Source organism: Choloepus didactylus, chromosome 10 (assembly GCF_015220235.1).
Source record: "Choloepus didactylus isolate mChoDid1 chromosome 10, mChoDid1.pri, whole genome shotgun sequence".
NCBI classification, from domain to species: Eukaryota; Metazoa; Chordata; class Mammalia; order Pilosa; family Megalonychidae; genus Choloepus; species Choloepus didactylus.
The window spans coordinates 127,095,309-127,115,203 of NC_051316.1; the positions used below are offsets into that span (position 1 = coordinate 127,095,309).

A 19,895-nucleotide genomic window follows, 5' to 3' on the forward strand; every position below is an offset into this window, starting at 1 on the left:
TTAGTCTCCAGGCCTGCTTTGCATGTCAGTTACTTGTCACACTTGGTAATTATGTATTTTCTGTGTGATTATCCAATGTCTATCATGACAATTATGGTTCATCTTCTTAGAACACTAGTATTCTCTCAGATTAAGGGAAAGTCTCACTTCCAGCCACACCACCATCTAGTGGCAACTGCAGCTATTTCTGCTCCAGTTTTACAACTGGATATCACCCAGTGATTTTTTTCACTTGTTCCTCCCCTAAAATAGCTTAACTGTAGACCTTTCCAAATTGTCATGTGGAAAAGAGCTGCCAGAGGACACATATAGGAACTTGATCAATTTTAAAGTTGTGTTTTTTTCAACAATAATCTTAATAATTTTTAACAACAATCTTAATCATTTTTAATAATAAACCTCGGCTCCTGTTGCTGAGCAGACGACAAAACCAACAGGCTTAGAAACAGTTTTCCTAGTTGTTAAAGCTTTCTAATCTGTGGACCTGCCTGCTTGTGAATATTTTATACTGCAGGCAAAGCGTTTTTTCTTTTTCTAAACCAAAGGGATAAAAAGCCCAGAAACAGAATTTTGTATACGTAGGTACTTGATAACAGTGAGTGGGTAAAGGATGGATTAGGGTGTAGGTACAATCGGTCATCCTGTGGGGTGGAAAAATGATTTTTATTGACCCTCAACTTTTCAGCGCTGCCCAGAAACAATCCCCCAGTATACCTGGCTTGTTGACTCAAAATTTCAATTTCCAGGAGGTATAGAGAACAAGAAACAGTTCCCATCTCTTAACCCCTAGCCTATACAACCATCAGAGTTGAACTAAGGTTTGTTGGAAGTTCTTTTCTTATAAAACATCGTTTTTATTATAGAAAATTAGAAACATGCAGAGAAATATGAAAATAATCACCTCTGTATTCCCACCCGCAAAGAGAATTTTTAACATTTCCTAACATCTACTTTTTCTATGTGGTAACTGCAGAAACACATCCTTTTTCTTCCAAAATTTGGATCACTCGTTGGACATGTAAGCTGCTTTCAACATTCTGCCTGTTAAAGATGACTCGAGAGACATCTTTGAGCGTCAACCTTCCTCGTTGCGTCCCCTTCTGGGAAGCGCGGGAGCTCGGGGGCGCTGACTGCTCCGGGAGGGCGGCCAACAGCAGCGGCCCAGGGCGAGCCAACCGAGAAGACCGCCCCGGGAAAGCCACAGAGGACCCGCCGAGTCCGCGACGACCCGGAGCAGTCGCACGCGACAACAACCTCCTCCCGCTGAGGCGCCTCCGACCGGCGCGGCTACTACGCAGGCGCCAAGCCAAGAGACCGGAAGCGGAAGGGCTTACGCGACTGGCGGGCATCGCTGATACCCGTAGCCATGCATGGCTTGGAGGACAGCGGGGCGCGGCCCACAGCCACCTCTTGCGGGTGCGTAAAGCCGGCTCTGGAGACAGGTAACTTCTAAGCGGCTGTTAGTTCCGCACTCGCGAGATCTTGAAGTGGCACGCGTCATTCTCGTTACCATGGCGAAAGCGCGCGTCACGTGCTCGGGCGACCACGTGACGTGTCTGAGGCGAATGGGAGACGTCATCCCTCACCGTCTTGTCTTGGTAGCTACACTTTTCCGGGTCTAGGCTGAGGCCGAAGAGCCACGTGCAGGGAGGTGGAATGTGTACAGCTCGTGTTGTGCCGGCGTGGAATTAGTAAATTCCACGAGAGGCATCTTGGCTGTAGGAATGAGGAGAGAGAAGGGGGAATATGTTTTGGGGAGAATTATTTTTAAACCGGGCCTGGAAACACCACCGTGAGTTTCTCTTTATTTACACCTCTTTTATTGAGAGAATATATTAATCTTAGACGATGCAAAAAGAAGAAAATGAAAATAGTCTGCCATCACCCAGAGAAAACCACGGTTAATATCTTGATGCCTACGTTCCAAATTTGTTTTAGTGCATGCACGCTAGGAAAATGAGGCAATATGTGACACACTGTTTTATAACCTTTTTTTAAAACTTACATTTCATAAAAATCTCACTGTGGCAATTAGTAATTTTCATTTCAAGGGGTTACATGCTGTTTTGTTTTATAGATTGTAATTTAACCAGTTCCCTGTTGGTGTGCATTTAAGGTATTGCCAGTTTTCAGTGTTCTAAATGAAAGTTCTTCAAACTAAAATCTTTTTGTATGTTCCAAATGTTTAACTGAGGATAAATTTCCTAGAAGTGCATTGGCTTGTCAGAGGTTTGCTCATTTTAAAAAATGGTTGCACACTGTAGGTTACAGATTTACAATTTGTCGGGCAGGAAGGAGCAGAAGCTAGGGTTGGAAGGTCTACAGAGCATGGGTTTAGGGAGCAGTTAAGTATGAAGTGTGGGTAGAGGAGGGGTTGGGAGGGTGGGAATCCATTGATTTAACTCAGGTTGTGGAGAACTTTGAATTCCTGAATAAGAAAAATGAACTCTATTAACTGGGGAGATATGAGAAGTTTAAAGCTAGAGAATATCATATCCCAAGGAACGCCAGGAGTGTGGAAGATTAGAGTATTGTGTTTTGTAGAGGGGCGTGGCCTGCAGTGGGGGGACTGATGAGAAAGAAAAAGGGAAATTAAAAATCTAGACGAGATGTAAAGGACCTGAACTGTCAACACAATGCTTGTAGGTAAGTCTCCTATACCCCCCCCCCCAAAAAAAAAGAGAAAAACTCTACTTAATAGGTTTTGTTTTTTACTGGGGTAAATATTTTTTAATGCAATTTCATTGAGATATACTCACATACCGGATAATCATCCAAAGTATGCAATCAGTGGTTCACAGTATTATCATATAGTTGTGCATTCATCACGACAATCAAGTTTTGAACATTTTCATTACTCTAAAAAACAAAAATAAGAATAAAAATAAAGAATAAAAGTAAGAATAAAAATAAAAAAGAACATTTTTTATTTTTTAATTGCAGTTAATGTAGTTGTGGTGTTATCAAACTGGGAAAAGCCTGAGTAAGGGCTTTAAAAACCACTCCTTGCTGAGCACCCTCTGTTGCTTTACATATTTTACTGATCTTACAACTTTCCAGGGTAGGTATTATTATCCTTGTTTTATAGATAAGAAAACTGAGATTCAGAGAGTTGAGAAAGGTGCACATAATCTTTTATATGTATTAAATAATAGAGTTTTAAAATGAAGAGTAATTAAAGGTGCTGTAACAGCCCCAGACCCTTAGTCCCACTCACTTGCACTGATAGGATAGATTTAATGGAGGCCAAAAATAAATTGAAGGTCTGGAGTGTCTTTTTATCATCTCTTAAAGGAGGTTAACACTATCATGAAATGTGAAAAAAATGTTACCTATAAATTAAAAAAATGGGTGTTGTGAATTCCTTGGACTTGAAACCCATGCTGATGCTGCCTTGTCAATTTTTTCTTCTTATTGGAGGAGTTACTACTTTAAAAAAAAAAAATTTGTAATTATTGCAAAAATTTCAAATGTTATAGAAATTACAAAGTCAGTGTAAAAATAATCTACCAGTTTTACCACCCATGGTTAGCCTCTGTTAATATTCTGGTAAGTATACTCCCAGATAGCTCTTTGGACATATATTTGTGCATATTTTGGTAGGTAAATACATAAACAAATTTTCATAAATGGGCTTATATTATACATACTGTTCTTTGAATTTTTCACTTTCCATATTAATCAGTGGAGACTAAAATAATCTTTTTGTCATGCAACATGAATATCCTGGGTGCCTGTCCTCATGCAGGCAGTGTACCAGGCACTGGAAATGCAGCAGCAAATGACGGAAAATCTGCCCACATGGATCTTACATTCCACAGGATCCTAGAGCTACTGAACTAAGCCTCATCTGAACTCGTGCCCTGCCTCTAGATATTTTAGTGTATGAGTCCTTATACTCCCTTTGTTGGTTAAACAAGTTTGTTTCATATGCTCTGTTGCTTTCAACTGAAAGTACCCTTAGTTATTTACAAGCACTCTCTCTTCATCTTTCATCATTCTCTGCTTTGTAATTCACACCCCAGCCTAGCAAAATAACTTTTTCCTTGCACACGCTATGGTGTTTCCCATTTGACTTTGTGCACCATGTTCCCTCTGTGGGAAAGCCCCTCCTAGCCCTTACCAGAGACACAGCTTAGTAATGAGAGCATGGAACATGAATTATGGTCATCATAGGTCTTCTAAAATGCCCACTCTTCTCACTCTTTCTTAGACCAATGCTCTTTTCAGTGTGTCATCTAAAGGAACGTAATTATATGTGTGTATGACAAGGATATTTTTATACATTTCTTAATACTATAAAAAGATAATTATGTTTATAGTTGTGTAACACCCAGTACATTTAAAAATTACAGAATCAATGCATTAAAGAAAAAATGTTCTCCTAGATCTTTGGTTTATTGTTTTGACTAAAGATTTCTTATCCTATTTTCTTCTGTAGGGAATCTTTTAACGGATCCAATTGGCTACTTGGAATCCTGTTTCTCAGCCAAGAATGGTACCCCACGGCAGCCGTCCATTTGTAGCCATTCACGGGCTTGTTTGAGGATTAGAAAGAGCATCTTTAATAATCCTGAGCATTCCTTGATGGGCCTAGAACAGTTTTCTCATGTTTGGTAAGTTGTGTTATAGTTAGAAGTGGTACTTTGGGCCAGGGCTTGCCACTGAGTAAATACTGCAGTTGGAGGCAACTGTGGAGCCATCCAGATCGGCCTCAAGTCTTACACGAAACTCCTGTACCATGTTCCCTCATATCATTGTCGGCACAGTTTGGACCCTCACTAAGGTAGCCAGTTCCACCTGCAGTTGGTTCTGATTGTGATGAACTTCCGTTGCGCTGGAATCTGCCACCTCCTTGATTCTGCCCATGGATCATTACCCTGCCCTCTAGATTACAGGTCAGCAAACTAGGGCTCGTGGACCAAATCCGGCCCGCTGACTGTTTTTTTTGAGTAAATTCTGTTGGAACACAGCCATGTCCGTTTGTTTGTGTGTCACCTGTGGCTGCTTTCCTGCTACAGTGGTGGAGTTGTAGAGTACAACAGAGACCGGTAGGCCCTCAGATCTAAAATGTTCACTGTCTCACCCATTATAGGAAAACTTTGTTGAACCCCACTCTGGACCTGTGAGGAACTATGTCTACTCTTTTGAAAAGGCAAAAGAGACCTTAGAACTCCTACTGTTTTTATAAAGTGTTACTCTGTGGGGCCCACACTACACTGGTCTTACTCCTCCCTGCCACTTGAGAAATATTGACACACCATATAATCCATCCAAAGTATACAGTCAGTGGCTCACGGTATCATCACATAGTTGTCCATTCATCACCACAATCAATTTTAGAACATTTTCATTACTCCAAAAAAAAAAGAAATAAAAAGAAAACCCAAAACATCCCATAGCCCTTATCCCCCCAATTATTATTATTTTTTGCCTTTATTTTCTTACTCATCTACCCATACACTGGAGAAAGGGAGTGTCAGTCACAAGGTTTTCACAATCAGGTTGGATTATTTTAAGTTAAAAAACTGCTGTTATAAAAAAAACAGAATTCAGAAGAAAACAAAGAGATTTTTCCTCCTGCCCGTTTTCCCTCTTCCTTCCTCCCCTCTTCCCACACACTTCAGAGATTATCACTGTTACCAGCTTGCTTTGTATCTTGCCAGATCTTTTCTCTTTCTCTTTTTTTTTTCTTTCAGCCATTTTTTATTTACAGTTTGTGTTCAATGTAAATCAATTCCATAACGAGAAGTTACTATGAATCAAAGCATAAATACACAAACACAATATACAATCCAAAACAGATGTATAGCATTCACATATAGAGCAAAAGGGAGTGTTCATTCACACACACAGTAGCTTGTTGGATCTGGTTGTTCCCACGTAGGATTCTAGAGGGGGTAAAAAATGACTGGCTATCAAGACTACTGTGGCCATATTAGATACTGGAACATCAAAGCATCAGTGTGTGACCATCCGAACAAAAACTTCATAGGGTATCTATTTTTAAAAAGGTTTCTGTGCATTGAGGCAGTTGTAAAAGATTTACTTTCCAGAATCAAGCCAACTTTAGGCTTAGGACCAAGTTCTAACTGTCTGAAAAATATTAACTGATACAAAAAGTGTTCCAAATGTGGCTACTCTGATTCATAAAGTTAAAAAAAGAATTTACAGAAAGAGTATAAAAGTTTTTGCGAATTTAATGCAGGATAGGTTCCAGTCCTCACTTCCCAAATACTGGATTTACATTATTTACTTTTGGCTCCTTCACATTTGCCTTTTAAATTTTAAGACCTGTCAATTTTTCTTTCAAAACAGACCACTTATTAAACTGTAAAAAGTATTCAATATATGCAGAAACAAAAATGCAGCATTTTGAAATTGGTTGAGGTCAATGTACTTCTACTCTTTGGAATCAGTTTAGCTAAATGAATCTGGTGCTGTTGGTGAATGGGAATGTGATGGGAAATGCCTACCATTTGATTTTACAAGTGTATAAGCAAGATTTATTCATTATGCTTGCACTGGGGGGTAGATTCCAATACATCATTGCACTGGCACATGTCAGTTACTACATAAAAAGTCAAATACAATGTCAAATCCAAAGCCTCAGAAATAAAAGAGTTCAGTTCCCAAGAGAACAGTGATAGCTTAACAATGTAAAACTTTTATCTAGAGCTTATCAGCATTAAATTAGTATTGGTGAAACAGTACATGTAGAATTTACAGTAACACCTAGAGGTTCCTTCTAATGTATACATAAATAGAATCATGGAAGCTTTTATGTTACCTAATCATTTCATGGCCCTATATAGTTAATGTACCAAATGAAAACTGAATCTCCATTCCACACCCCATTGCTTCTCTCTAGGTAAGAGAAAATCTATTTGTTTTTCAAGGTAGAGTTTTAAGTGTCCATATTTCTTAAGTCACATTTAAGGAAATCCTCTCTTCATTTTGGATGTTGTCTGTCTTTGTCTTCTACATAAAACTCCAGCAGAATTAATATTGGCCTTCATCATCTAGTCAAATCCTTCACATGTTCTTCAAACCAGTCAAATTTGGGATTCTCAACATTTTCTGTATCAATAAGGTGTAGAACCAGTAGATTCGATGAAGACCTGTTTTCTCCTTGCCACACTGGACTTCAGATGCCATTTGGGTTGGGTTCAGAAGATGGGGAAGCATAGATGTTTCTTGACCTGAGTCTCTTAGCAGTGAAGATGTAAAAGGGAGAGTGAGATCACGAGGAGGCTGGCTGTAGACTGCAGGGCACCACCTCCTGGGGTGGTGACATTAGTTGTACTTGGGGCAGCCAAGGTACTCTGGGTGGAGTTACTTGAAAGTGTTACGGCAGTTGTTTGATCTGAACAAATCTGCGTGGGTAAGAGCAGCGCCAGAAGCAGCAGCCCCAGTCCGAGCCTGGCCACCATCGCTTTGCCCATGTCCGCTCTGTCGGCGTGCTGCGACTCTCACTGGATGCTGGGTGCATGGAGAACCACTGGCTAGGGGTGGGCTCAGGCAAGGTCTCTCTTTCTCTTTTTAACATGCATATAGAAGTATAAATATACACATAAGAATTTGTTTTCAAAAAGGGAATATGTTTTCATCACTTAACGGTGTGTCATGCAGAGCCTTCATTTCCATGAACTGCCTATTCATTTTTGCTTAATTTTCTATATTTGGTTTGTTCTTTCCATTGTTATTTGTAGGAACTATTTATATACCACAGATACCATGGTCTGTTACCTATGTAGCAAACATTTTCTCCCGGGCTGATGTTTTGTTGTACATAAATTGAATAACTTAATGAGATCAAATCTGTTACTGTTTTCTTCATGGCTTTTTGGATTTGTGCCTTGCTTAGGAAGGCCTGGGCAAATTATTTAACATTTCTGAATCCCAGATTCCTCATCCTTAAATTGGGGAATAAATTATTCTTCTTGGGACTGCTAAGAGGATTAAATGAAAAGAGTGTAAAAATGTCTAGCATATGCCTGGCACAGAGCAGGCACTTGGTAGATGTTATTTTTTCAGACGTTTGACAGACGTATACTGAGTTCCCACTGTGTGCTGTCATTGGGTTAGATGCTGAGGATATAGAGTTCAGACTGTCTTCCTCCAAGGAGGGAGTGCTGTCATTTTTCTTCCCCACTGAATACTCTTAGATATTGTTAAAAGCATTCTTTATGTTTAATTTGTAGGGAATTAAAGGTTTCTCCCCCCACCCCACCCCAAACATCATGATAAAATAATGTGCTCTTCTCTTAAACAGTGGTTTGGTTTCTTTCCAATAGGATTTTGTTTGTTTTTCACAAAAATGGTCGTTTGAGCTGTAAGGCGAAAGTGCAGCCTCCTAGGCTGAATGGTGCAAAGACTGGGGTTTTTTCCACAAGGAGCCCTCATCGCCCCAATGCAATAGGACTGACTCTGGCCAAGTTGGAAAAGGTTGAAGGTAATGCGTTTCATTTCTACTATTTACTTTTTTTTCCTTACCCAAAAGAAGTCTTACAAAATCAACCTGGTATTCCCCTCTACCTGCTACACTGATGGTGCGAACCTCTGAGACCCAGCAGATGCTGAAGAAAATAAAATGATGGAAATCTAGCACTGAGAACACTTTGAGATATGCTCTCAGCGGAGGCTTATGATGTGTTTCTATCACTGCATAGGTCAGAAGCTGTTAAATTATTTAAAAATAACTTTTAAGACTTTGTAATCATCAAATTTGTAACCAGATTTTCTCTTACTTGAGAGGCAGTAAATACGGAGGGATTCCAAGACAACTGGACACTTGCAAAAATTTACCCTCAGTAGCTAAGGGTGTGTGCATATGTTGTGAGCACAGGGGTGGTGTATGGTTTCTTCCTTGCAGCCTTGAGGAAATAAACACACGTTGCAGCTACAGACTTACAAGGCCTGGGATGAAGCACACTGCGGGACTGAACATCTGTCAGGTTGTAGAAGGCACTGTGATTGTTCTGGAGATTAATTTTAACTTCGTGTTCATATACAGCACATTTACTGAGCCATAATTTTTAGAAACATTCTCTTCTTCTTGAATCACTCTGACCTAACAGCTCCCTTTGTTAAGAGAGACAGAAGCTAGAACAGCAGGTCGAGTGGAGTCAGGAGGCCGTGCAGGCTAAGGTGTGCTTGCTTGTGTAGTGGGCAAAGTGGGTGAATTTTTTAAAGTGTCCAGTTGTCTTTTAATCACTCTGTATTTACTGCCTCTCAAATAAGAGAAAATCTGCCTTCTCTGACTCCACAGGACCCTTTTGAAGATCATGTGAGACTAAAGCTCTAAAAGTTCTTTTCAGGGCATTAGGCACTTAAAAAAATGCAAATGGTGATTTTATTTGCTCTTCCCCAGAACTTGAACTCCCTGGCTGGATTATACTCAACTGGAGCTTTGGGTAGATTTTTCAGAAAAAGTCATGAGCTGATTCATCTTGAGTTTTATCAGTTTGTGGATGGCTGACTAGTTTGGGTAACAGTCCTGAGCATTTTATGATCATTTGTGCAATCCATACATACTTTCTGAGCACTGAGTATGTGCCAGACACTGTTCCAGGTGCTGGGGATACAGTGGGGAACAAATCAGATAAAAATCCCTGCCCTGGAGAATTTAGGATTCTAATGGGGGAGGTTAAATCAGAAAAGTGAAAAGGGAAACACAATAGCACAATAGACATGATCACTAAGCTTTTGGGTAACTACTAGTGTGTGTGGCACTCTTACAGTTTCTGGAGAGCTTTCATGTACATCATCTCACAGTTGCTCTGGGTTTGACGGGGAATCAGTCCCCATTTTATGGATGAGGGACCTGTAGTTCTTTGATGTTAGATTACTTACCTGATAGCATCCAGCTAGGTGGTTATCTGACTCCTAGTCCTGTGAACTCTTACTTCTGCAGCTATACCTTTTTCCCCTGCAGACATGATTAGGCATTACCCATCACTTAGAAAGTCTAAAATCATCTTTCCAAAGTTCCAGGCTCATTCACAGTAAGCACATTTTTGAAATCAGGGTCGTCTATCATGTTTTTAAATGGAGACAGAATCAAAAGTGGTCCTGTGCAATTTTTCAGTTCCCGTTTGGCAGACTTCCCTGGGTTGGCTGGGTCCTCTGCTTATGGTCTCACCAGGTTGCATTCAGGGTGTTGACTGGGATGCGTTCTTACCTGGAGGCTTGACTGTGGAAGAATCTGCTTCTCAGTTCACTCAGGTTGTTGGCAGAATTCATTTCCTTGTGATTGAAGGACTGAGGGCCCCAGCTTCTTGCTGGCTGTTGGCTAGAGGCCACCTCAGCTCCTAGAGGTTCTGTCATTTCCTAAGGCTGCCTTCAGCTCTTTAAGGCCAACCTCAGCTCCCAGAGTTGCCCTCAGTTCCTAAAGTTGCCCTCAGCTCCCAGAGGTGTCCACAGCTCTTGCAGGCTGACCTCAGCTCCCGAAGGCCATCTGCTGTTCCTAAAGGCCACCCGCAGTTCATAAGGCCACCCACAGTTCCTTGCCACATGGGCTTTCCCAACATGGAAGCCAGCAAGGAACGTGTAGAGTGAGTGTCCAGATAGAAAAGCATATGTTGGCATCAGGTGGGAAAGGGCCTGGTGCATAACAGAGTTGGGAATAAGCTTGGTGAGGCTAAGCAGACCGGGTTGAAAAGAGCATTTGGGGCTATAAATATATTCTCCAGTGTTTGCGTGCTGCATCTTTGCTGGTGACAATTTTTGAGAGGCTGTTTTCCCCGTGCTTTTCCCCATGCCGTAGGGGGCGCCGTGCACCTCTCTGGGATCGACATGGTGCACGGCACGCCGGTGCTGGACATCAAGCCCTACATAGCGGATTACGACTCCCCGCGGGAGCCGCGGGAGCCCCCTGCGGACGCGCACGCGCAGCCACCCCCTGCGTCCCCGCCTGACGGCCGGCCTGGGAACCGGGCCCGACGACAGCCCCGCGGCGGCCCCGCGGAGAGACCCAGGTGTCCTGAAGGCAGAGCTCCGGAGGGACGGTGCCCGGAGCCCGATGGGCGCGGGGAGAGGGCCGCCGACTTTGGTTTGGACTCCGCACGCGATGACAGCCCGAGGGTGGCAGAAGGGCCGCGTGGACGAGACCGCCGGGAGGAGAGCGTTTCAGAGGAAGGGCCCGATGCACGGATGGGGGGCGGGGAGGAGGCGGCGACCCTGCGGGGGAGCGCAGCGGAGAGGCAGCCGGTGGCCACGGGCGCCCCTCGCAGCGAGGTGCCCGCCTGGGTGAGGGCGCCCGCGGCCCCCTTGGCCGTCCGGTTCACGCCCCACGCCGAGGCGGACCTCGGGCGCCTCGGTGCGGAGGGTGCTCCAGGTACGTTCCCAGTCTGGTTTTTGAGTGAGGGATGAGCGTTTACTCCCAGATTTAGCCAAGTGGGGTGTTTGTGGGTATTGACAGGTGAAAAGAAACGTGGGAGCATGGCGGCGTTTGGGCTGTGCCGGCTCCGAGTTGTTCTTCTGCTGGGCTCAGCAGGCGGCGGGGTCTCAGGCTCCTCCGGTGCCTGTTACAGGAATTTCCAAAAGCTTAGAATTCAGAAGCCAAGTTGTGCTTGTTCTTTACTTAGGTCGATCAATTTTTCTCAGCTGTTCTGCAGTCTGACTAGAGAAACGCCCCATTTCATTCCAGCGATTCTGGTACAGAGACTTCCAGGAGTGGCACAGAAATTGCCCCCACGGACCCAGGACTGGAGACCCTGGACTAGAGACCTGCAGTTTACAGCAAGAGGGAGGCCTCGGGGCTCCTCCTTGGAGCCTGTTTAACACGTTGTGCTTTTTTTTTTTAATACAGTTTTATTGAGGTATAGTCACATAACCTACAGTCATCCGCAGTGCAGTTATTCACAGAATCATCACATAGCTTTGCATTCATCATCAGAATCAACCCGTAAGACATTTTCCCTATTCCAAAAGAAATAAAAGTAAAAATGAATACTGAAGACGTTCCATCACCCCATCCCACCCTACTTTTCATTTATTTTTTGTCCCCATTTTTCTACTTATCTGTCCATACACTGGATAAGGGAGTGTGAGCCACCAGGTTTTCACAATCACACAGTCACACCATAACACATGGTTCTTAATAAATATTACCTGCTTTTCCCAGCTGACAGCAGATCCCAGGAAGCAAGCTAGGCTAAAGGAAGGCTGTTATCAGTGGGCACAGTGATGCCTGTCTGAAGCAGCCAGTTGCTAAGGAGGAGATGGCAAGTTTCAAGAAGATAGAAAGCTGTTGTTGGTGTCACAGCTGACTAAGGACCCATTATGATCACATCAAGAGGAAAATTCGTTTTCATTTTGCGATTGTGCACTGAGCTTCTGGTGGGTACCAGCTGCTATTCTAGAGCAAAAGAAATAAATGTGCACTATAAAATCCGTACCCTCATGAGACTTGCATTCTAACCAGGTAGAGAGAGACAAATGTGTATATAATGTTAGAATGTGATCAGGGCTATGAAAGGATTTTTAAAAGAATAAAGCAGGGTGGGAAGGGGTGTCAGGCTGGGGTGCAGTTTTGCATGGGTGGTCAGAGGCATCCTTGTCGAGAGGATGCCCAGAGGCCAGAGCGGCGAAGGCATGAGCCCTGCACTTGTCGGGGGAGAAGCACGCCAGCCCGGGGCAGGTGGGGGGGTGGGGCAGGCAGGTCACAGCCTCAAGGCGGCTGTGGCTGAATGGACAGTAGGGGCCCAGGGGGAAGAGCTGAGGTCCAAGGAGCTGTGGGAGGGGGTGAGGCCATGGAGGGTTTTCTAGGCCAGTGCAAGGACTTGCTTCTTGTCAGGAGGGAGTGGAAAGCCGAGGAGCCTGCTGTCAGTGTCCTGCGTGGACCCAGAGGCCAGCCATCCCAGGGGTCAGGCCGTGGCCCATGCTGGGCTCAGGAGATTGCTGGGAGCACTCCTCAGCGGCATGCAGAGGGCAACCTGTTGGACTTGCCCATTCAGAGAACAGAGGCCACCAGCATTTGACTTTTCCCTGCCAGGAAGGTGGGGGAGAGCTGAGAAGAGGAGGGCATTCGGCATTTGACAGTCGAACTTGAAGGAGTCCTGCCTGTGGAACAAAGAGGTCTAGAAAGTTGGGCTAGAGGCAAATATCACAACACACTTTGGAGATACCCCCATTTTGCCTGTTGGAGCTACAGCCAGCTACACGGTTGCCTTTTTTGTATGCCAAGAGGCTTTATTGAGGTTTGGTTTGGTTTTGTTTTTTGTTTTAATTTTAAACTTTTTGTTTTAAAATACTTTGAAACTTACAGGACAGTTACAGAAATAATGCAAACTCCATACAGAGGACCCCAACATACCAGTTTTAACCAGTTTCACACTTTGCCACATTTGCCGTATCATTCTGTCTATCCATCGGTATATCAGTCCATCTGTCTATTTAACCATTCCTTTTCTGAACCCCTGAATGTAGGCTGCATACAGCATGTTCCCTGGACACCCACCACTGCTGTGCTCGTTTCCCAAGAAGGACAGTGCGTCCACCCTAAATGGAGCCACCAATTTCAAGAAACTCAACACTGACAGACTCCTTTCGTGTGTCCCAGAAATGGCCCTCGAGCTTCTCTCCTGCCCTCTTAGCTCCCATCCAGGATCACCTCCTGCCTTCAGTTGTCATCATCTCCCTAGTTGCTCTTTTTTTTCCTTTTTTTTTTTGTTTGTTTTGTTTTTATTTTTTAATGCATTTTTTATTGTGAACTTTAACATACATAAGAGTGATAACTTTCAAAGTATGATTTAACAGGTAGTTAGCAAATTTCAAAGAACGTCGTGGGTCAGAGTTTCACAATTTCAGTTATTTCATTATCGTAAAAAATAACATACATACAGAAAAGTGTCAGTTGTCAATGTACAGCTCAACAAGCAGTTATATAGGTAATTTCAAAAATTGTTACAGGTTACAGTTCCACAGTTTCAGTTCTTTTATTATTATGAAATATAGGGTATGTACAGAAAGGTAAAAGCTTGCAAAACACAATTCAATGAGTAGCTATAGAGCAAATTTCAAAACACGTTGTAGGTTACAGTTCCACCTTGTTATTTACCTTCTTCCAGCTGCAATACCTCAGCATCTAAAAATATATATATATATATTTTTTTCATAAAGTTTCAGTATTCATAGACCTTTGTTCAATCTTATCTTGTTTGTTGCTACTCCTTCCTCTCACTTAATCTCTTTCTCCATCTTCAGGGGTGTCTAGGCAGTGAGACCCCTAACTTGTTCATATTGAAAGGGGGTGTCTGCAGTATGAGGAAGGGGGTTCCATCTGATTGTTCTTTTTTTTTTATTTTGAAATAAATTCAAAGTTATGGGAACAGTTGCAAAAACAATACTTACGCCATACACAGAATTCCATGATACCCTGACCCCCCTCCCCTGATAGCCCAATCCACCAACTTTAACATGCTGTCACATCACTATTTCTTTCCCTCCCTCCCTCCCTCACTCACTCGCTCCCTATCTATCATCCATCATCTATTGCTCTGTCTTCTGAACATATGAGAGCTAGCTGCACACATCCTTGAACAAACACTATAATTCACATATACACTTCCCATGAATAAGAACATTCTTTTATGCAATCCCATTAAGCGCAGTTAAGAAGTATAAGAGATTCAACAATGATACAAAGCTTGCATTCTGTATTTCCTTTTCCTTATTTCTCATCTGTGTCCCTTTGAGCTTCCTGTCCTCCATCCTCCAGTCCCATCCAGGTTCATCCTTGGCATTCAATTGTCATCTATTTAGACTGTCTTTTTTTTTTTTTTTTTTTTCAATTGTGGAAACATATATACAGCCTAAATCTTCCCATTCCACCCCCTCCCTAGCCTTCCATTAGTGGGATTAATCACATTTAGAATGTTGTAATGCTCTTTCCCACCATCCATTACTAGAAATTTCCCTTCACCTCAAACAGCAACCCTACGCTCATTTCTTAACTCCCCATTGCCCCTTCCCCCATTTCTCTTAACCCATACTCTACTTTTCATCTCTATGGTCATACTCTCTGATAATTTCTTTGTGTGTACTGCAGGGCTTAAAATTAACCTCTTAAATCCATAACAATCTTGTTTTTCTTTGATACCACCTTCACTTCAATAGCACACATAAACTATGTTCCTATACTCCTCCATTCCCCCACCTGTATATAGTTGTCTAAAATTACATATTTTACATTGAGTTCAAAACCACTGATTTGTCATTAGAGTTTGTGTATTTTATATCATGTAGGAAGTAAATACTGGAGTTACAGTTAAAAAATCATTGACTTCTATTTGTATTCCATTGTGATTGGAGAATGTGCTTTGAGTATTTTCAATTTTTTTTTTTTAATTTCTTGAGGCTTGTTTTATGTCCCAGCTTATGGTCCTTTCTGGAGAAAGATCCCTGATCACTAGAGAAAAATGAGTGTCCTGGTGATTTAGGATGTAAGCTACTACATATGTCTGTTAAAATTCTCTATATCTCTTCCTCCTTTCTTTGTTTCTCTGTTGGTAGGGCTCCCTTTAGTATCTGAAGTAGGGCAGGTCTTTTACTGGCAAATTCTCTCAGCATTTGTTTGTCTGTGAAAAATTTAAGCTCTCCCTCAAATTTGAAGGAGAGTTTTGCTGGATAAAGTATTCTTGGTTGGAAATTTTTCTCTCTCAGAATTTTAAATATGTTGTACCACTGTCTTCTCGCCTCCATGGTGGCTGCTGAGTAGTCACAACTTACTCTTATGTTGTTTCCTTTGTATGTGGTGAATTGCTTTTCTCTTGCGGCTTTCAGAACTTGCTCCTTCTCTTCAGTATTTGAGAGTCTGATCAGAATATGTCTCGGAGTGGGTTTATTTGGATTTATTCTATTTGGAGTTCGCTGGGCATTTATGCTTTGTGTATTTATATTGTGTAGAAGGTTGGGGAAGTTTTCCCCAACAATTTCTTTGAATACTCTTTCTAGACCTTTACCCTCTCTTCCCCTTCTGGGACACCAATGAGTCTTAAGTTTGTACGTTTTATTTTATCTATCGTATCCCTGAGATCCATTTCGATTTTTTCGATTTTTTTCTCCGTTCTTTCTTTTGTTCTTTCATTTTCTGTTCTGTGGACTTCTAGGACACTGAGACGTTGTTTAACTACCTCTAATCTTGTATTTTAAATATCCAGAGTCTTTTTAATTTGGCCAACAGTTTCTTTAATTTCCATAAGATCTTCTATTTTTTTATTAACTCTTGCAATGTCTTCTTTATGCTCTTCTAGGGTCTTCTTTATGTCATTTATATCCTGGGCCATGGTCTTCTTGATGTCCTTTAAATCCTTTGCCATGTTTTTGTTCCTCAATTGTAGTTCTTCTATTAATTTTGCCAGGTACTGTGTCTCTTCTGATATCTTGCTTTGTTTGGAGTTGGATTCTCCATATCATCTGGTTTTATCATATGCATTAAGATTTTCTGTTGTTTTTGGCCTCTTGGCATTTGCTTTGCTTGATAGGGTTCTTTCAGGTTGTAAAAAAAAAAGATACCAATCTAATTTTTCAGAAACAGTTTGGTGGCATACACTTTCTCTAACTAACCAGCAGATGGCGTCTGTGAGTCACTATACCCCTCAAGTCAGTTCTCAACCTTGTTCCCGCGGTGTGTGGGGAAATGATTCTTGTGGGGTTCAGTTGGAGAACTCAGTTTGGGTGTGTTGCTGGAGCCGTCTGTGCTGAATGTGGGGTGTGTGTACGGGTGGCCAGGGAGGAAGGGCAGCTTTAATATTCAGATCCCCCAGGATCCCAGAGATTCAAGGCCGCTGCAAGAGTCTAAGCCTTCATTTCATTTCAGCCCCAGACCCTCTCTCTTGCTGTCCCACAAACCACCGGACTTGGCATAGCATCCCTGGGTTCTCCGAGGGGGCCCCCTTTCCAGCTGTGATCCTCCAGGACCTCTGCCGAGGGAATGCCGTGCTACGTCACCAGTGCGCACCGTCCCTCAAGGGAAGCCCCGGGCCACCGGGCTGTGCAGGGGCACTCTCAGCCTGATGCAAAGATGGCCGAATGGGGTGTCTCAACCCCGCCTCCTCGCACAGTTCCTCCTTCCCAGCTCCAGGACAACTGGCGGGGCTGTGGGCTGTGGGCACAGCCCCGGGCAGGAGTTTATCCAGCCCTCCGGGGAGCCAGCTGTGAGCCACGGGGTTTCTTTCAGCTTCCAGCTCTCCCCTCTGTTCCCCCGGCCCTGAGGGTATCTGCAGCAGGCTATCCTCCAGGCCAGACACCGAGAGGCCGGCCCAGCCCCCTCTTGCTGTGCTTTACTGCGTGGTTCCCACTGTCACAACTGCAGCCGCTCCTGGTTTTTTCCCGTTTTTTTTTTTTTTTAAAGAGCCAGTCAGTCTCCAAACACCAAGCCCTGGCTTCCCCACAGTGCCTTGCAGCTGCGGGTCTTCCAGCCAGCTTACTCGTTTCAGAATGCAGACTCCTGGTTTCACCAAGTATACCGCCCCTGTGGTACTAGGAGGCCTCGTCCAGCTGGCGCATCGCTGTAACCGGTATTCTGGGTTACTTTCTGGTTTTTATCTAGTGTTTTTCACGGAGGTGTTTTTTGGCCCTGTCTCACCTAGCCGCCATCTTAGTTTCTCCCTCTTTGTTTCTTTTTAACTGTGGGAACATATATACAACATAATCTTTCCCATCTCAACCATCCCCAAGCACACCACTGCGTTTTCTAAAATTAAAGTGTGTAAAAAGATACAAAATGGTAAACCTGAAGTTTTGCCACCTGGTAGGGCAGGCATCTGTTTCCCTGAACTAGGCACTTGGCTGGGACAGAGTGACCTGTCCTGGGTTCTGACATTGAGCTTTAGTAGTGTACCTGTTTCACTTTGGTCCCGGGGCTCACTCATTTCCTTGTTCCTTAGGGAAGGTGGCATGGGTAACTGGTGACCCGGCTCTGGGGTGCACCCTTTCTTGCATCTAGGAATGCCAGGGTTTAGTTCTCTTTCCTATGGCTTTCTGAGCACTGGGACTGTCTCGTGTTTCTCTGACCTTCCCTCCGTTTTGAGAAGTAAATGACAGGGGATTGAATTAAAGTTTCTGTTGAGGTTAGGAAAGTGACATTTAAGTTGACAGAAAATGAAGGCTCAGCTCTCAGCAGGCTAAGGAAGAACAACACAACAAATGTTTTGTGTGGCAAATGGAAATTTGGGGTGCGTGAATTTAATCTGAGGATAATAAATACCACTCAAAGGTGACATTCTCTGTAACAACTAAATAGATTTCCAAACCCTGTTCATTTCAAAGAGTCAACCACATCCCATATTGAAGTTCACCATAATGGCATTTGACCTTGCCTGATTTTGAGAGTTCAGTTGTGTTCTTCTCGTTGCAGATGTCGGTCACACTTCATTTAAGTATTTTCGGTCAGCAGATGAAGCAAAGCATGCCATCGAGGCTGTGCTGTCAGCCGATCCTCGGTCCGTGTATCGCCGGAAGCTCTGCCAGGACCGCCTTTTCTACTTTACCGTGGACATAGCCCACATTACATGCTGGTTTGGTGATGGTTTTGTGGAAGTTCTAAGAATCAAGCATGCTTCCGAGGTTGCTCGGATGATTGCCCCTGCAGAGTCCAGGGTGCCTCTGGGACCTTAAGGCTCCTTCGTCACATCTTCAAGACAGCCTGGTTGGCCTCAGGATAGGGTTTTTGGATTTGCTATTTGAGCTGATGCTGTATCTTCTCTGCAGAAGGTACCAACACTTTGTGATCTCATTGCTTTGATTGATTTGGGCTGTCTAAAATAAAATATTTATTTGCAAAACATGTATTTTAATGAACTTAATAAGATACAAAATTTAGAGAAATCACCTTTTATTATTTTGACTTGTTAATATTGAAGAACCTGAAGGTGATGCTGTCTCAAAGAAGCTGATTGCTTTTGGTACTAGACAAAATTAGGCAAAGAGCTCATTACATTATGGCAGGCAGTTTTAAGCCAGAGTATCTTTACAGCAATTCACATTGGTTTTCCTGTCTGGAAAAGCCCGACCTTTTTATTTTATTCTACATCAGAGTTACGACATGTTAGGAAGTTAACAAATCAAAAACAAGTGGTTTTAGAGCTCTTTAAAAGAGATTAAGCCCTTGTGTTTCAGAGACTTTGTGACATATCCATATATATATGTATGGGTATATCTATATGCATTTAATCCTCACTCCAAAAAAGTGACTGAAGTTTCTTTGGATGTCTTTGTATCAGAAAAAATCACCCCCAAAAGTTCAAGAAAATAACTTAATTGCTGGTTCATTTCTTTTTTATTCATTCTGTGACTGTTAATATATTGAGAACCCTTCATTGGTCAGATCTTGGTGATAAAATGAGATGAACAAGATGCCGTTCTCGTGGCAAGACATGGTAAGTGTAGAAAAGAAGACATAAGCAAATTATTGCCTTGCAGCATGATAAATAAAGTAATTACGTCTGTACAAGGTTACTGGGTGGCACCAAGTAGGAAGTGGTTGTAGGAATGTATTGCCTGTAGGTAGTTTTGATGATGTCATCCCAGATAACTGAAGATTTATGATCAGTACAGCCAAGTTAGACACCTGTTGATGTGACATAGGTTTTCCTAATCACAGCTGTAAATCTTACTATCTGATTGATCATGGTTTGAAATGAACCCCACCGTCTGTTCCTACTTGCTCAGTCATTTGTGGCTGACAACACTGTACTCTTGAACAAACTGGTTTGTAGTTGTCAGCTTTGATGTTACTTAGAACTTCTTGGGGAGCACCTTTATTTTGATTTTTAAAAATTTCTTTATTTGAGATAACTCAGAATGCACAGGAAGTTGCAAAAATAGTACTGAGACCCCTGTAGCTGTCATCTATCTCCCCCAGTGGTAACATCTTACTAATGTAATTGTGG

The 19,895-nt window shown here is 42.8% G+C and overlaps 1 protein-coding gene across 6 annotated transcripts; it reads left to right on the plus strand.

Moving 5' to 3' along the window:
• Positions 1-1,355: 1,355 nt before the first annotated feature.
• On the plus strand, positions 1,356-18,788 carry TRMO (tRNA methyltransferase O). Of its 6 annotated transcripts, none has more exons than XR_005210680.1 (6): positions 1,356-1,442; positions 4,442-4,616; positions 8,298-8,455; positions 10,769-11,338; positions 11,651-12,342; positions 18,362-18,475. XR_005210680.1 is itself a non-coding variant. In XM_037797792.1 (6 exons), the coding sequence occupies exons 2-6, from the start codon at positions 2,637-2,639 to the stop codon at positions 18,619-18,621; spliced, it is 1,173 nt and encodes a 390-aa protein (XP_037653720.1). In that variant the 5' UTR covers positions 1,365-1,442; positions 2,545-2,636; the 3' UTR covers positions 18,622-18,788. The 6 variants fall into 6 exon arrangements, 5 of the variants coding, with proteins under 5 accessions (XP_037653716.1, XP_037653721.1, XP_037653720.1 ...); XM_037797792.1 differs by lacking the exon at positions 11,651-12,342 and adding an exon at positions 2,545-2,646 and having other exon boundaries at positions 1,365-1,442; positions 18,362-18,788; XM_037797791.1 differs by lacking the exons at positions 1,356-1,442; positions 11,651-12,342 and adding exons at positions 1,577-1,792; positions 2,545-2,646 and having other exon boundaries at positions 18,362-18,788.
• Positions 18,789-19,895: the final 1,107 nt, after the last annotated feature.